The sequence below is a fragment of the Erpetoichthys calabaricus genome, chromosome 12, assembly GCF_900747795.2.
Source record: "Erpetoichthys calabaricus chromosome 12, fErpCal1.3, whole genome shotgun sequence".
In the NCBI taxonomy this organism is placed as follows: domain Eukaryota; kingdom Metazoa; phylum Chordata; class Cladistia; order Polypteriformes; family Polypteridae; genus Erpetoichthys; species Erpetoichthys calabaricus.
In genome coordinates this window covers 87,545,777-87,561,205 of record NC_041405.2, presented here as the reverse complement: position 1 = coordinate 87,561,205, position 15,429 = coordinate 87,545,777, and the positions used below count along the sequence as shown (strand labels likewise).

Here is a 15,429-nt window from a genome sequence, read left to right as displayed (position 1 = left end):
GAACAGCGCGAATTAGGGCCACTTACGTTAATTCAGACATTTTACACTTTAACAATATTGAAGAAATCGTTTGCTGAGTTTTTTCATTAGCATGATTGCTTATCTAGTCACACCTTTTAACCTGTTTTGGATAAGAGACGGTGCCCATTATTGTGTACCCTCCATGTTGTGCATAAACTTGGCATTCTTTTGCGTGTGCTCACGGCTGGGCAAGGGTGGCAGGTCCGCTCTCATGAAGGGTTGATTTGCTTACCCCGTACTTACCCCTTACATCTGCGCAGTTCTTCTGGTGTATAAACCGTCCCGTCTGTCTCCAGTGTGACTCTTGCCAGATGACAGGCAGAAGCCGCGCAGCCAGCCGATCGCCGGGAGGCTCTCCACGGGGGCCTCGCCAGAGCCAAAAGTCACAGTGACGGCAGCTGGGCGTGTGGGCTGCGGTGTTTTTGTGAGGAACAAACGAGTTTGTGTGTGTGTGAGAGAGAGAGAGCGAGGAATAGAATGAGCGAGCGAGAGAGTGAGTGAGCGCGGGGCACAAACTCGTCTCGGATATCAAGGCGGGAGCGCAGGTGCCGTGAGAGGCGCGCACAAGTCGAGGCTTCAGTGTGGCTTGGAGATGCTGAAGCTCGTCACGGATACCCCGGGCTGGGCTCTCCACACTACATCACACTCTCTCCTTCAGCGCTCAAAGGTTGCAGAGGATGCACGACGTTAGCCTAATTAAAATCTCCAAGTCTGCAGAGAAATTGGCCAGGTTTCAGAAGCCTGCGCCTGAAAGCTGACTCACTGGAGAGAAAAGGAGAAAAACGGTCCGAAGAGTGGCAGGACGCCTACTTATATCGATCGGCGGACGCTTCATATGGGAGGAGCGGCTGAAGGAGTTTGCCCTGCCAGGTGGCTTTCTTGCCATCTCTCCAATGTATAAATTGCTACCTCCCGGTATCCAGCTTCGAACTTTGTTTTATGCATTTAGTCAAGGTGACTTCGGAGTGTCTCTGCATCCTTTGTCAACGCTCCAACTTAACGTGAGGTCGCCCTGAACTGACAAACATGTGAGAAATGAACTGAAGCCCATGCAACCGAACTTGACATGGGGACATCGCCTCAGGAGCACCTGCGGATATCGGAGACAGAAATGGAGAGTTACTACGGCTTGCTAAAGGCCGGCTCGCAACTGGAATCGACGCTGCAGAGTGAGTACCCTTGACCCCCTCACCGACCCTTGCCGTTCCATGCCTGTTGCTACTCTAGCATACATTTTACAGGAGATGCTCTTCAGAGTCGAGAAGAACCCCGTCCCTCTACCCCTTAAGCTTTTGAAGTACAGTCGGCGCGGTGCCAGTGGCTGCGTCGGGACGGCGCTTGAGCCCTGCCGGCCGCTGCTCTGCAGTGCCAGTGACTAAGGCTGGACCTTCTGGAGTTTCCGTTCACGTCTTTTCTCTACTTTATGAAAAGCTTGTGACATTTTCCCTTGCATGCCCATTTATAATCCTCAATATACGAGAAGTGGCTCAGTTCCTGCCTCCCAGCGCACACACACACACACACACATAAACACAGGCGAGTAATCCTCAGTTACGCTCGGAGCCGGAATGCTGAAGCGTCCTTGCAGTCGCCTTGTTCGTGTCAAGTTCAGCATCTGCAACTTCTTCAGCGGGCTCTCTCGTGCCGCGCACAGTTTGACGATGAAGGTAGTCCTTTATGAAATATGTGAAAATTGAATTGATCTGAAAGTCAGGCCTTGACCAGGTGACACGGCAGTTTTGGCAGAGACATGCGTAGTAAGAGGTGGATAAATGTTTTTAAAAGAAGTCGTCGGTGTGGTGTGCAGTACAGCGGGCAAATTTAGTTATTAAATCCAATATTTTGTAATATTAGTCATTTTATACATTTTGTAATCCCAATATTTTCTCCATCACAATTACACTTAATATCCTTAATTATTTATTCATTCACAACCGGCTTATTCCATTTCAGGATTCGTGGGTGCTCGAAACAAACCTAACAGCATCAGGCGAATGGCAGGCACAAAGTCAGGAAAGAACAGGACATAGACAAACATTCAACCTCTCATACTGTCTCAAATTAATCTACACTTTTTGAAATGGAACAATATTAGGGGTTCTCAAGTTCAGTCCTAGGGTGCCACTGTGACAGCAAGTTTTCATTCCAATCAGTTTCTCAAATAAATGGTTTGGTCTTAATTTCTAAATGATCTTATTGTTTAAAAAGTCTGAATTAGTGTGAGCTGCCCTAATTCAGGGCTTTTATAAGAAATGTACAGTTTACTTCATGAGGCAGAAGTACACAATAAACAAGAGTAATTGCATCATATATTTGAAATATTCAAATAGGTTTAAATGTTTTAACTCTAAATATCCTTGAATGTAATAAAAATTTGTCATTTTACACCTCCGGTAAAGGTCCATAGAGGGCTAGATCAGAAATACAGTCATATTCGTAATCACCTTGAACTAGTCAAAAACGATAGCCCACATGCTTATTTTTGAAATTTTTGAAAGATTCTCATTGGTTTAACTCAACATCTTACATATCTAGACATCAAGGTGAGTTGAACGGTGGGGACTCATAACATTGAGTTGTTTTCTAGTTGTTTTCTTCTCATATTTTACATCTTTAAGAATGTGCTAATATATGTACATGCAACCAAAATTCTGATATTTGTATTATTTCGTATTTTAAAATATTATTTTTCTTTTGCCATATTCTTTTTAATTCATTTTTTCCTGTGTTTTTACTCTCTACATTCTATTTATGTACTCAAAGTGAGGAGCAGTAGAGACACATGTGTAAATGATACTGAATATTAAAGGAAAGCAGCTACTTCAGTATAAAATACACTTGCAAGCTAATTAATAAGTAAAGGCTTAAATGACCAGAAAATAAAAAAGCTCAGAACCTTTGTTACATTCTGATAAACAGATTTTATCATTTCTGGATTGACACAAAAATTGGCATAAACTGGGACATAACAGATTATTTAGTAAAGGGAGGAGTCCAGTTAGAAGAACAAGGTGGTTGGGATGAGCACCTTCAGGTAAGGTGGTCCGCAGGACTGAACTTGAGGACCACTTAGTTAAGCCTTTTACTGATTAGCACACAGACGAATGTAACATTGAAGTAGCAGCACTGATATAACATTCAGTTCCATTTGCAATTGTCTCTGCACTGCTTATTTCTAATTGTCAGTATTTGGATAAAATGTTTGGAGCAAACCCCACAGAAACAAAGTCAAATTAAAATGATAAAGTGTTTAAAAGTATGACAAAAAACACCTTTCTAAATTTCTTCTCAATGGAGATATCATACTAGAGCACTTTTATGAATGCAGAATAAGAAAAGGAAAAAGGCCAGCTAAGCAATTAGATGTAAGAGTGACCGACTGACTTATGAAACTGGTTGGAATGAAAGCCTGTAGCCACAGTAGTATGCCAAGACTGAACTTGGGAACCACCAAACTAGACAGCCAAAAATAATTGGACACATGGAAGGCATGCCAACTGTACACTGACAGTGTCATGCTTGGCAAGTGGACCGAGGTCCCTGTAGCTGTGCAATAGCAGTGCTAGTCATTGTGCCCGCTTGCTGTCCAATTATTACTGCTATTGCTGAAAGTTTCTTAGTCATTGTTTTATGCGACATTTTTCACATCAAGTGGCATCTTAAGTCACATAATGAAAGACATCAAAAGATAATCATCTCAGCTTTTCACAAGGCTGACCTACACTGAGGTGTGACAAACAAAAGCAAACATTTATTCATCCAGTTTCCATACCTGCTTTTTATCAGAGGCTTCTCTCACTGGCACAGCATACAAGGCCCTTGGAAGAGGTAGCACCCTCACATGTTCTGATTCAAATCAAAGTCACTCATGAGCAATTAATAGTAATAATAATAATACATTTTATTTATATAGCATCTTTCCCTGCTCGAGGCATCTTTCTATAGTGCACACCACTAGAGCTTGGCAAAAACACAGCAGTAGTTTGTTTACACTTATATTTTTCAAGTTGTATCGAGCCATATAGATTCACAACATGAGCTAGTGGCAGGGATTGAACTGGCAGCGATGTGCAGAATTTTCATGTCAGTTCATCAATTTGTAAAGGGCCTCCATGGTTCTCATAAGCATGATCTTTTGTGGCACTATGGTTTCTCAAGCATTGCTAGGACTCATTACTCTGACTCTTGTACCGACTCAATAATTAATTTTATCAGTAGTACATTTATAACTGTGTGTTACTTTACAGGATAATTTCATTGAATTGCACCTTACTGTCGGTGTGCATTAGAAGTGAGGATTCTGTTTGTAGTGATACGAAAAGCTTTATTGTGCCTGAAAACATTGGCATTATCTTCCTATGATAGTCACCATGATGGTGTTTTAATGGTGTGCCCTGCAAATCCTGACTGCGTTGCTAGGTTAGCCCTCCTGTGCTTTTAATCCTAAATTCAGAAAAGCTGTCTGGGTGTTCTGTTTTAGCTCACAGCGACCCACTTCCTTGTTGTCTTCCCTTTATCTCCTTCCTGGATGGTGATGCTAAAGGTTGTTGCCTTGCAGTAATTGAATGTGCACTGGAATATGATTGTGATTAATATTATTTGCAGTCTGAGAAGGGCTGGATTATTGGCATGAGACATGCACTTTATTTTTCCTTGCCAGCTATTTTTCCTTACGCCATATGCAAATGTTTCTATCTTACAGTGTGTTATACATACATTCATACATTTTTTACATTCATGAAAGTGCCATTCATTCTTTGAAGTTGGATCTAATAAAAAGCTGAACAGTGCCAAATAATACCAGTGACTAAAGTGACCATTCATCAAAACTTCAGTGCCATTCAGGCATGAAGAAGCAAGCATGTTAATGAAACAACACAAGTCCACTGTTGTGACCATGTGATGATACCCAGTGAAATGGAATTAGTTACTTTTTTAATATAGTGTCCTTCAAGATTAATGCTGTCAGTAAGAAGTGGAGGAGTATAACATATAGGAAATAAAGTCACACTTGGCAATAAGTGAAAAAGGACTCTGTTTTAGTAACACTTGGTGAAAGGCAGAAACCAACTTTGGATAGGATGTCTGCCATTTCACCAGTTAACCAAACCTATACAAACTTCATAGGGTGGCCCAGGATTTTAAACCCAGAATGCAAGAGCTGTGAAGCAAAGGATGAGACTGGAACACTTTAAACAGAAAGAAAGTGAAATAGTTTTAAATCTCCTATATTTACAATGCACTCGCCTGACACACATCTGTGCATATCTGTTGTGTAGTGGCAAGGCATTTATTTGAATAAAGGGGTCTGCTGTCTTAGTGCCTTTACAACATCTAAACAGCCAGACTTCCAGTTGTTCGTTCAAAGTGAGGTCAGTGACAAACCCCTTAATGGCAGTAGTCCTGTGCGGCTTTTATTTCTTTAGCATTCACTTCCTTTCTCATATTACTGGGCATTTAAAAATGCTGGGTAGATGCCTAATAGTTCTTGGCACGGAGATTTTCATTGATCTTGAACTCAGAGGAACATATATTATTCCTATAAAAGAATTTGAACATTTAATATCTACAAAATAGTCCAAGCTAAAATAAATGCTCTTGTGTAGATGTATTATCTATTATAAATTATATGTCTGTAGAGGTTTATCTATTCAGCCATCTTCTAACTCATTTATCCAGTTCTGGGTCAAGCTTGGCTGGAGTGTCAGTCCACTGCAGGACACACTTATGAACAGATCCACATTGACTAATAATGGACCAGTTTAATCTGATGTCTAAATCCTAGAGATCATGAGCAACAAATAAGGGAACATTCGATGAGAAGGGCTAAAAGCAGACAAGTTCTAAATAAAGGCCATTATTCTGGATTAAAGACTATGAAGATGCAGTGCCTTGTCTGAGGCAGCCGGAAGAGATGTAAAGCGAGAAAAGCTCTCCTCCTGTTTTCATCTCTGGTTTTGTCTGTTTTTAATGTCTTGGTAAGAGAATTCAAAGGAGGCCTTAGCATGAGTTGACTTGAATAGTTTGTATTTGCTAAGTTCCAGTTTTATTTCTCAACATGTTGGAATTGTAATTCACACTCATTAGCAATAAAATAAAAGGAAAAATTTTGCAGATCTGTGCTCAAGGAAAGCATGTTGATGCAATGATAATTAATCGATGCTGCCTTACTCTTCCAGCAAACCTATTTCAAATTCTAAGCCCAGTCACAATCTGTTGGGAGTCCATGTGGTTTTTTCGTTGGTACTTTGGTTTCCTCCCACATCACAAAGAAATATGTGATTTATGGCTGAAAATTGGTACTATGATGGACACACTCCCCATTGTGAGTTGGCTTCTGCCTTTGCACTTGATTCTGCTGGCATTGGATAAGGACCATCTCAATTCTAAGTTTAGATTAAATTGGATCAGTAAATGGGTGGATGGCTTCCAGTACTGATTTTATTAAAGACTGGCCATCCAGTGGTACTGTGTACTTTGTATTAGCACTTCATACTTAAGATATCAAGACTCCACACGATCCTGCATGCTTTTAATAAAAAAAAATAGCTTTTCTAACATCATTTATTTAGTTTACATAAAGGGTAATGCACAGAATAAGTGATTACTGGGACCCCAAATCCCTGCTTAGAAACAAAAAAAAAACTTGAATTCTTATTAACAGGAGGCTCACTCATGTTCTGTCAGGGGAGCTTGGCTGGAATTGCTGCCTGCAACTGAGGCATCCCATGCTGGTCGACCTTGAACATCCTTATTTGTAATATTTTCCTCATCTGAGAAGGTCAGAGTCTCAGCCACTCGATATCAGTATCTTGCTAGAAAATGTGGGAATCAAGAGCACAAATGTTGACATTTAGTCAGCAAAGCAAATAGCTTTCCTGGTGCAGGCCCCTCCCTGCTGTGTGGTCAGCAGCTCAGGTACAAGTCTTGCTGACACACTGTGGGTAGCTTTTCCAGGAAGAGAAAGTACAAGTAGACTCTATATGTATTGAGTACTGAAGACACAAGATTGCTTCGCTTTTAAGATAATTTGAGTTATTCTGAACTGTAATTTTTGGAATGAATGTATTTAGAGCTCAATATTTCTACTCAAAACACGGTTTCCTGTTGTGCCTTGTATAGAGATATTTTTGTTAATACCAGAAATGTGCAAACTAAAATAAAGAGATACTTGTAGGTAAAGAGATAATATATTGCTTTAGTCAACCAATCTTTCTAATTGTTGCATGCAGCAATGACAAGGTGTTATGCAGAGCAAATAAGATGACCATATAGGGTTGCATAGTATAAGGTTATTCTTGTAAGTTATTAAGTTATAAAACTGTTGAGATAAAGAAGACAAAACAGTGATGCAGTGGTTACCACTGCTGCCTTTAAGCTTTTGGGCCCTGGGTACAAGTTCTGTCCTTGGCACGATCTTTATTGAATTTGTCTACCTGACTTTTTCTGTTACAACCAAAAGTTATTTAGCATCCCTAAATTCTCCCATTAGCCATGAATTTGGCCTCTGATAGGCACGCACCCCATCCAGGGTTGGTCCTTGGCTTGCATCTGATTCTGCTGGGATGCCTTCAGCATGTATGGCTCTGAAGTAGTTCAGGTGGCTTGAATCATGGAATGATGGTTATACTGTATTTGGACAAAAAATGATAGCCTGAACTTGTGGGTTTCATTTTCACTGTCTCTTTTCACTAATTCAATCCATCCTCCAAAATAATTTATTCTAAAACAGGATTTCTGTTTACCTGAAATTCACAAGATAGTCAGACTATCATTATACATTTTACACTAGCATACATGCTAATTATTTTAATAACTTCACTACTTAACAAAAAATCAAGGGAGATTTTCATTTTGCATGAAAACCAGTGTGGCTGCTTTAGGGTTGTATTTCTGTTGCAGTGCCAGCTGCTACTAGAGGAATGCACATTGTACATACAGATGTTTATCAATGGCGACCACAGGATTAATTTTACATAAATTGCTTCATAATGTTTTGAACCATGAGCCAACAACTAGCTAATGTGTAACAACATAATTTATGACAATAGGGCAATTAGATCAACATGGCATAGTACCAAAACTGTTAATATTATAGGATAGAATGGCTTCACTTCCAAGAGAAGGTCATTTGCTTGTTAGATACATTTGGACCCCTTTCACCTGTCATACATATTTTGTAGCAAGTCTTCTTTGCTCTGTTTTCCAACAGGACAATACTCAGATAGACAGTGATGGCATTTCCTAAGAAATCCCACATGATGTCAGCACCCTTACCAGGTCAACTTGGTCCCTGAATTTAGATAGAGTATTTGTGGGTCAATCATAGATATTCATTCCACTTCCCTTCAAACATTTTCTAGACAATGACTTTTAAAGTGAACAGATGTACAGTGCTTGGTTGAATCTCCTATCCAACAGCATTTGGCAGTCATGTGACTTAGTGTCATAAAGCAACTCTGCAACTTTTACTAAATACTGATGACTACTACATATAGCCATATTGTGGATCAATAGGTCATGCCTTTGCTAAGGCTTCTGCAGTACATGTTAAAGAGAAATAAATAGTCTGATAGCATGATACTGGCACAGTCATTGTTCAGTACTGATATGGTATTATGTAGTTCATGACAGTTTTGAGAAACATAATAATTTGCATTACTATCAAGAAGTGCAACTCACCACAATATATTTTCCATCATCTTGACTCGTTGATATACCATGTAGTTGACTTACTTAAATTTTGGTGTCTTTTCTCATAATAGCTGAGGACTGGAATTCATTTAATGCAATTGTTTGTCTTCCATCTGTACTGTGTTTGCCATTTACATCATGAAGGTAGGATGTGAGCTTGTTCATAGATGAGGTACTTTTAATACTGATTTTCACATAGAGCTATACACCATCAGGGTTTGTTCACAAGCATCATGGTAGGCACACCCAATAAGTCCAGTGCTAGGCCCTATGTTGCATAACAGATTTGAAAGAAACCTGTCAAGAGTCTGGGGTGAAAATGGGGAGTTGTTAAAAGCTGTCTATAATTGTGGATCCAAAAAATGGGTTAATAGAGGATTCAGAAATTTAGGGAATATGTAGAGGAAAAAATATGAGACCTGCATTCAACAAACTTATTCTCAGGTTGGCTTTATTGTTTCACACTTGTTTTATACAGATGTAAATACTTGCTGGGAAGACTCATGCTGCTGGACATATGGTGTACAAGGTTGCTAAAGGCTTTTAACTTGCTCATTCTAGCATCAGACTGCCTAGTGATGTTATGCTGGCTAGGGTTACCATGAGATAATACCATATAAACGTGCCAGGTCTTCTTCAGTCATTTGGATAGTATGGATCCTCAAGTGAAGTGAAAGGGGTCAAGGGTTTTTTTGTCAAGGATTAAGGAAGTCAAAGTGGACATTGGGGCAAACCTTGGATAAAATGATCAGAAAAGAGTGTGAGTGCTTATTTGAAAGATCTCTGTCAAAAATTCTGTATATAGACTCCTTTAGATACAGACAGACACACAGCTTTTTGTGTTATTAAGTACTTTCCTATTGCTTAATATTTTCTGTGACTGTGAGTGCCACCCACACAGAAAATTGAAACTAAACCTGCCATTGTACATGTGTTTGCCAGAATATTTTAAGCATGTCTTTGTTATTCTTGTGAAATTGTGGGTGGAACATGAACTTGTGTAGGTGTATCAGTTAATTGATAGAATCAAGCACTATAGTTACTGAAGGGAGGTGGCCACTGCATAACCGCATGGTAAGGGTGGGAACTTTCAGTTGCTTCATTATTGAGAAACAGCAGATTAAGCAGGAAAAAAGAAATTTGAAATAAGAAAAAAGGTTTGGGGAAAAAATGCGGCTTGACAACATTTACAAGATGTATTAAATTGTGTCACGTTATTAGCCGTAACAAATATGAAATGATGACATTAACAATTAAATGTTAAAACTGACAAAGGCAGACTAGAGAAAGTACTGCTATGCTACAACCATTTTATCCATTTTTACTTATGCTAATCCATCTGCTGCTGCATTCAGATCCTGTCACTTCTGCCCTGTGAGTGGTTTTCTATTTAAAGTGGCATCTGGCAGGGATGCAGGATAACTCTAGATTTTCCACTTTCTGTCAGTCAGTTGTCTGATGGAACAGGTGGCCTTTTGAGTGCCATGTTCATAAATTATTCTGAAGTGGTACTCTTCTACAAGATGTTGCTAGCTGCATTGCAGTTAATCATAGTAGAGATGCATGAAAAGGGAAGAGTATTTAGTTTGAAAACGATCTAGTCTAAAATAAAAATATCCCTCCTGGTGGAAACCTCAGCAATGTAAATACAGCAGCAGTGGAGAAGTGGAATGGATTCTTACTTTTCTTAGGCTTCCTGCTTGATGAAAGTTAACAGTATAATGCCAAACTGATGGCATGTGCTGTAAGGAAGCAACCAGCTGAGGACCTGTAGGGAGTTTGTTTCTACCTACAGTCTGTCATGTATCTATCCTCTTGTCTGGTTGTGGATCTGGGCCTCATGCTTCTTTTTTTATTCTCGTTAGATCTAGTTTGCACTCCTTTCTCAATACAGTAGTGGATGCCTTTGTTTCGAAATTAGTTTATTTGCCGTCTGTTACATGTAGTAATCATTATTTCTTAAAATAGATAAAACAGCAATAGACTGACATATTTCTTGATAAATATGATTTATTTTGCCCATTTCTGAAGGCAGAATTGAGCTTTAGGAATATCAATACCTTGCAATCCAAGAAAAGACAATTTACTTGGTTTATTGAACAGAATAGACAGTTTCAGCTACCCTAGTGAAATCATAAATGTTTCTGTAATAACCAATTAGCATATAAACAGGATTTATTAAAAAGGAGCTAAGAGTGTTTACCTTTAGGACATTGGAGCAACAGCTGCTGAAAAAGGGGGTTTGCAGTCTTATTTGAGTAATAAATTATAAGCCAATCACTTCAATCATTAATAATCATTTGCAACAGGAATGTCTTGATCATATTTTAAAATGAGTTTAATGGTACCTTGATAAAAAAGTATCACTTTCTATTAAAAACATGAAACTTTCTAGGTGATTTCAAACTTTTGAACACTAGTGTAAGTGTGAATCTATAGATGATGGCAGACTCCTTCTGATTCATTTATCTACCTCCGTTTACTTGTTGTGAAGCATTGATTATACAGAGTGTCTTTGTGTCGACATCAGTACCATATGGAGATGATGTGTGATCTAATTACAAAATGTAAGCTATAACTAAATGATTCCATGAATAAAGAATTAAAACTAGATCAAAAGCAGGCACATCTACATTTGTAATTAATATTTCATCATGTTTATCAGTGGTAGCCAGATGCGCTTGTACATTATATGGGATTATAACTTGTTGCAATGTCCAGATCTCAGTGACCTTGAGAGACGACTGATTTTTGGGACGCAGCCTCAGAGACATCTTGTGTACTTTGGTATCTTAGACAGCAATGGCTAAGGTGATGTTGGTATGGATATTGCAGAGAAAGACTTCATCACTCTAGGGCACCTGTGAATAAAAGTGAACTCCTGGAACATGATGTCTGTGTATTGATATGACATGCCAAGAAAAACATACCAGTAAATATTGATCATTTGGTATTATCTGCTTGTCATCCAGATATGTAAAATTTCCTTACACTGTTGATCTGGCAAACATCAAAGCACAATGTGCAGCAACGTCAGATTTTTTTTTCCAGATGTAATAGGAGCAGTCAACTGCACACACATTGCTATTGCAATGGCACTGGACAAGTTACATCAGCCAGAGATGAATCACCAAAAGAATGAGTTGGCATTACATCATCTATAGCAGAAATGCCTATAAAAATGGCAATTCTGCACAATTGCATGTGCATTTTTTCCAATTAGTGTGTCAAAAGGCAAACAGTCCTTTCAAAGATAGTCAGTCAAAGAGCCATGTAAAGAACAGAGAATCTATCCGTTGTGGTGTTCTGTGCCGATGCTACACTATAAAGACACCTTCAGAGAATAAATTTGTTTATGTAAATAGAAAGCATTTTCACTCTATTAATGTGCTGCTCTGTAGTCCACAGAAAGTATGTTGCATTGTACAAACATGTAATGTGCTGCATAATGTGGCACACAGTCATGGCTTGCCTGTACATGAAGAGACGTGGTACGATGAACATGACCCACCAAATGATCAGTCAAAGCAGACAGTGTTACAACTTCATTTGAATGTAATGAGCAGAATGTAAAAACAGGTAATCTTATTCAGCAATTATTTTTTAGCCAATTAATTTATTTTGTGGTCAATATTGCATAGTAAGCCATTATATTCCTTGGTTCATTGGTGACATCTCTTACACCATCCACTATTGCATTTTGTGACTCCAGAACAGCGTCTATCAGCACACAGCCAGATGGTTGCCCAGCCATTTCTGAGGCAGAGGTGTGTGCGCAGCCAGTCCCTGAAGATGTGCGCGGTGCAGCAGCACCATCATCATGTGGAATCATGTCCTCAGCACAGGTGTCAGCATTTGTAATGTTGTCTGAAACTGAATTAACAGACGGTGGACTGCAGCTTGCCTTTTCACGTCAACTTTGATATCTGACCACTTTTTTATTTCGGGTACTGTACGACTTTCTGAACTTGAACTTTCGAGCGTCTCTGCCACTCTGTATCACTTGATCAACGTGCTTTTGTTGCTTATACAACTGCTTATATCAGCTGAGCTGCTTATGCCAACAAATGGTATGTTTTTCCTTGCCTTCTTTTGCCTTAGCTGAAATTCTTCGTCTTTCTGCATGCTTTTGCCATTGTCTGTTAATACGGCATTGTAAATGGAGCCCCAGGGCTCAATAAAATTGAGAACTTTTGGAGCAGCGTCTAAGACAGGAAAATTCTAACGACGATTTATGCTAGCAATTGGTCATTTAGCTGTTCATGCACCAACATAGGTTACAACCAGAAAAGAGAAAAGTATTGTTGTATTCCACATTCACCGTGGTCTTTCAGTAGTTCTATCTCAGACATGTCATATGCTTGGCTTTGGCCTAGAGGTTGCCCAGAGGCATGCTTATGTAAAGACAAAGTAAACCTTAACCTGTACAACAATACAACACACCACATGCTTTGTGATATCAAATTTGCTAGTGTTTTCTGATACAGAGAACTTTTAATTAGAGTCATGACCGGCTCCATTTCAACTCTTGTGCTAAGTGGTCTCTTCAGCGTGTTGCCAAATTGTAACAGAACTATGAGAAGGTCTCATTGCTCAGTCTTTAACTTTCAGAATTAATGATATTGTACTTCTTTTGTGCTCATAAGACAGCACAGAGATGCATAATTGGTAACTGACTATATTATCCATGCCATGATCTAGCCCTGATTAGGAGGCAAAGTTATATAATATGCATATAGGCAAAATAATGAATATTTAATAATAATTACAATAATAATAATAATTCTTTACTTTTATGTAGCACTTTTCTGTTCTTCTATTATCAAATCTGCTTAATCAACAGGATCATGAGGTAAAATAACATACAGTAATAAGAATATTGCAAATGTAGTGAATACATATTCTTGTCAGGTTTTCACAAATAAATTGATCATAAATAGAGAATACATATATTAAGCAGTCAAAAGATTTTAGAGGTAAGACATTTATATAGTTTAAAGACACTAAAAATTTTTACTGCAGCTTGTCAGGGAAAGATAGCATTCAGTAGTTGTCAAGTTAGTTAGCAAATTACATTTAAAAACTTTCAGATTGTATCTTTGTGGATAGTACTGTAAACTGAAGAAATGATTAAGTTGGTGATAGAGCTACAATGAGCCACAAAGTACAGACAACGTAACTTGTACATCCATCCATTTTCAAACTGCTTTTTCTTTTGAGGTTTGTGGTGCTAGTAAGTTGAGCAAAGCAGACTATTTTTTCTGGTTTCCTATTACAGATTCCAACTGTTTCTTCAGGATTCTCAGATGCTTATGGGCTAGCTGTGAGATCTGCCTGGGTGTTTGATATTATCCTTTGGGCTGCCCATTCCACTTTGTGACCATGTGAAGGTGGAACATTGATGGAGTAGTAAACTGAGAGGTATCCTCCTGTTTTGCAGATAGTTTTGGCCCTTGCACAAATATTTGAGGGCACATGGAAATTTGACAAGTACTTCCACACCTGTTGTTGTGATTTAGAGAAGGATTAGGCCCAGAAAATTTCTACCTACTGTCTCATGCCATTCACTCCTTGTTTGTGCAGAGTGATGATTGTGTTCACATTTTGTGTGTTCAGAAGAAATTGTCCAAGCTGGGGAGTGGTCTATGTAAGACCACGTGAGGGTTAAGAGTATCTGTTTAGGGCTTGAGGGTGTCATCCCTGCTGTATGTAGATTATTTTGGCCTCCTTTCCTTATATGGATATAATCACTGACACAGTGTGGAGAATGGTATTGGCAAGAAGAATGTCATTAGGATGAAGTGGACCTGTTTCAAATCTAATGTCGGTGTTGTTACTCTCCTAAAACAGTTGATTGTATTATTGTATTCACCACTGAAAGGCCAGATCTCCACGAAAAGTTACAGTGCCTTTGCCTTTTCTGTTTGCATCTCTTCCCTGCTATCTTTAATACTAAAATGGTTTCTGATCTCTGCAATGACTGAAACTAGACATAATTCCATAATTTCCTGCTTTACATGTTTATTGCATGGTTTAAGTACAACACGTCTTGACTTGTACTTCACATAATAAGGTACAAATCAGTATTATTTTAACCAGTTTAATAATGTCCTTTGAATTTTCTTAATGCAACAATTGAGAATGACTTCTGTCACTGCCCTGTATGTTTAAACGGTGTCATTTCCTTCATGTAAATCTTTTTATTTGTTTACATTAAGCTTTATTTAGCATTTGTTTTCTAATTTCAAATTCTATTTTGAACTGTCTGTTTTGATTTAGCTTTCTAGTGTAAATACTGTGTTCTTGGCATTGCAACGCAGTGGTTATCACTGCTGGATCATTATTTTTTGGTTTGTTTTATGCTCCATTCACCGTGTGGAGTTTGCATGTTCTTTTCATATCCACATGGATTTTATCTGGGGATTTTGTTTGACTGGAGACTCTAAATTGGCTTTGCATCAGTGAGTCAAAGTGTATGTCCTTGAGTGCTCTCGGCAGTGAACTAGAGCTCTGTCTGGTGTGAGCTTCTTTCTGGTGCCCAATGCTGCTAGAATGCTCCCTTTGACCCTGTATTTGAGAATACTATGGTAAACAAAGTGAGCATATGGATGACTAATGACTACACTGCTTTACTTTCTGTTTTTTAAATACTGTACCTTATTATATATTTATATGCACTTTATTATATATTTGTTTCAACTGTTTATATGATAT

The 15,429-nt window shown here is 38.7% G+C and overlaps 1 protein-coding gene across 3 annotated transcripts in view; it reads left to right on the top strand.

Annotated features, from left to right (window-relative positions):
• Positions 1 to 276: 276 nt before the first annotated feature.
• Positions 277 to 15,429, top strand: part of mcf2a (MCF.2 cell line derived transforming sequence a) — a 165,348-nt gene continuing 150,195 nt past the window's right edge. For 2 of the 3 annotated variants that reach the window (XM_051935223.1, XM_028815810.2), the window contains exon 1: positions 278 to 1,190. In XM_051935223.1, coding sequence (XP_051791183.1) covers positions 1,088 to 1,190 — 103 coding nt within the window. In that variant the 5' untranslated portion in view covers positions 278 to 1,087. Of the gene's footprint in view, positions 1,191 to 15,429 lie in introns of all 3 variants that reach the window. The other variant, XM_051935224.1, reaches the window with a different exon arrangement.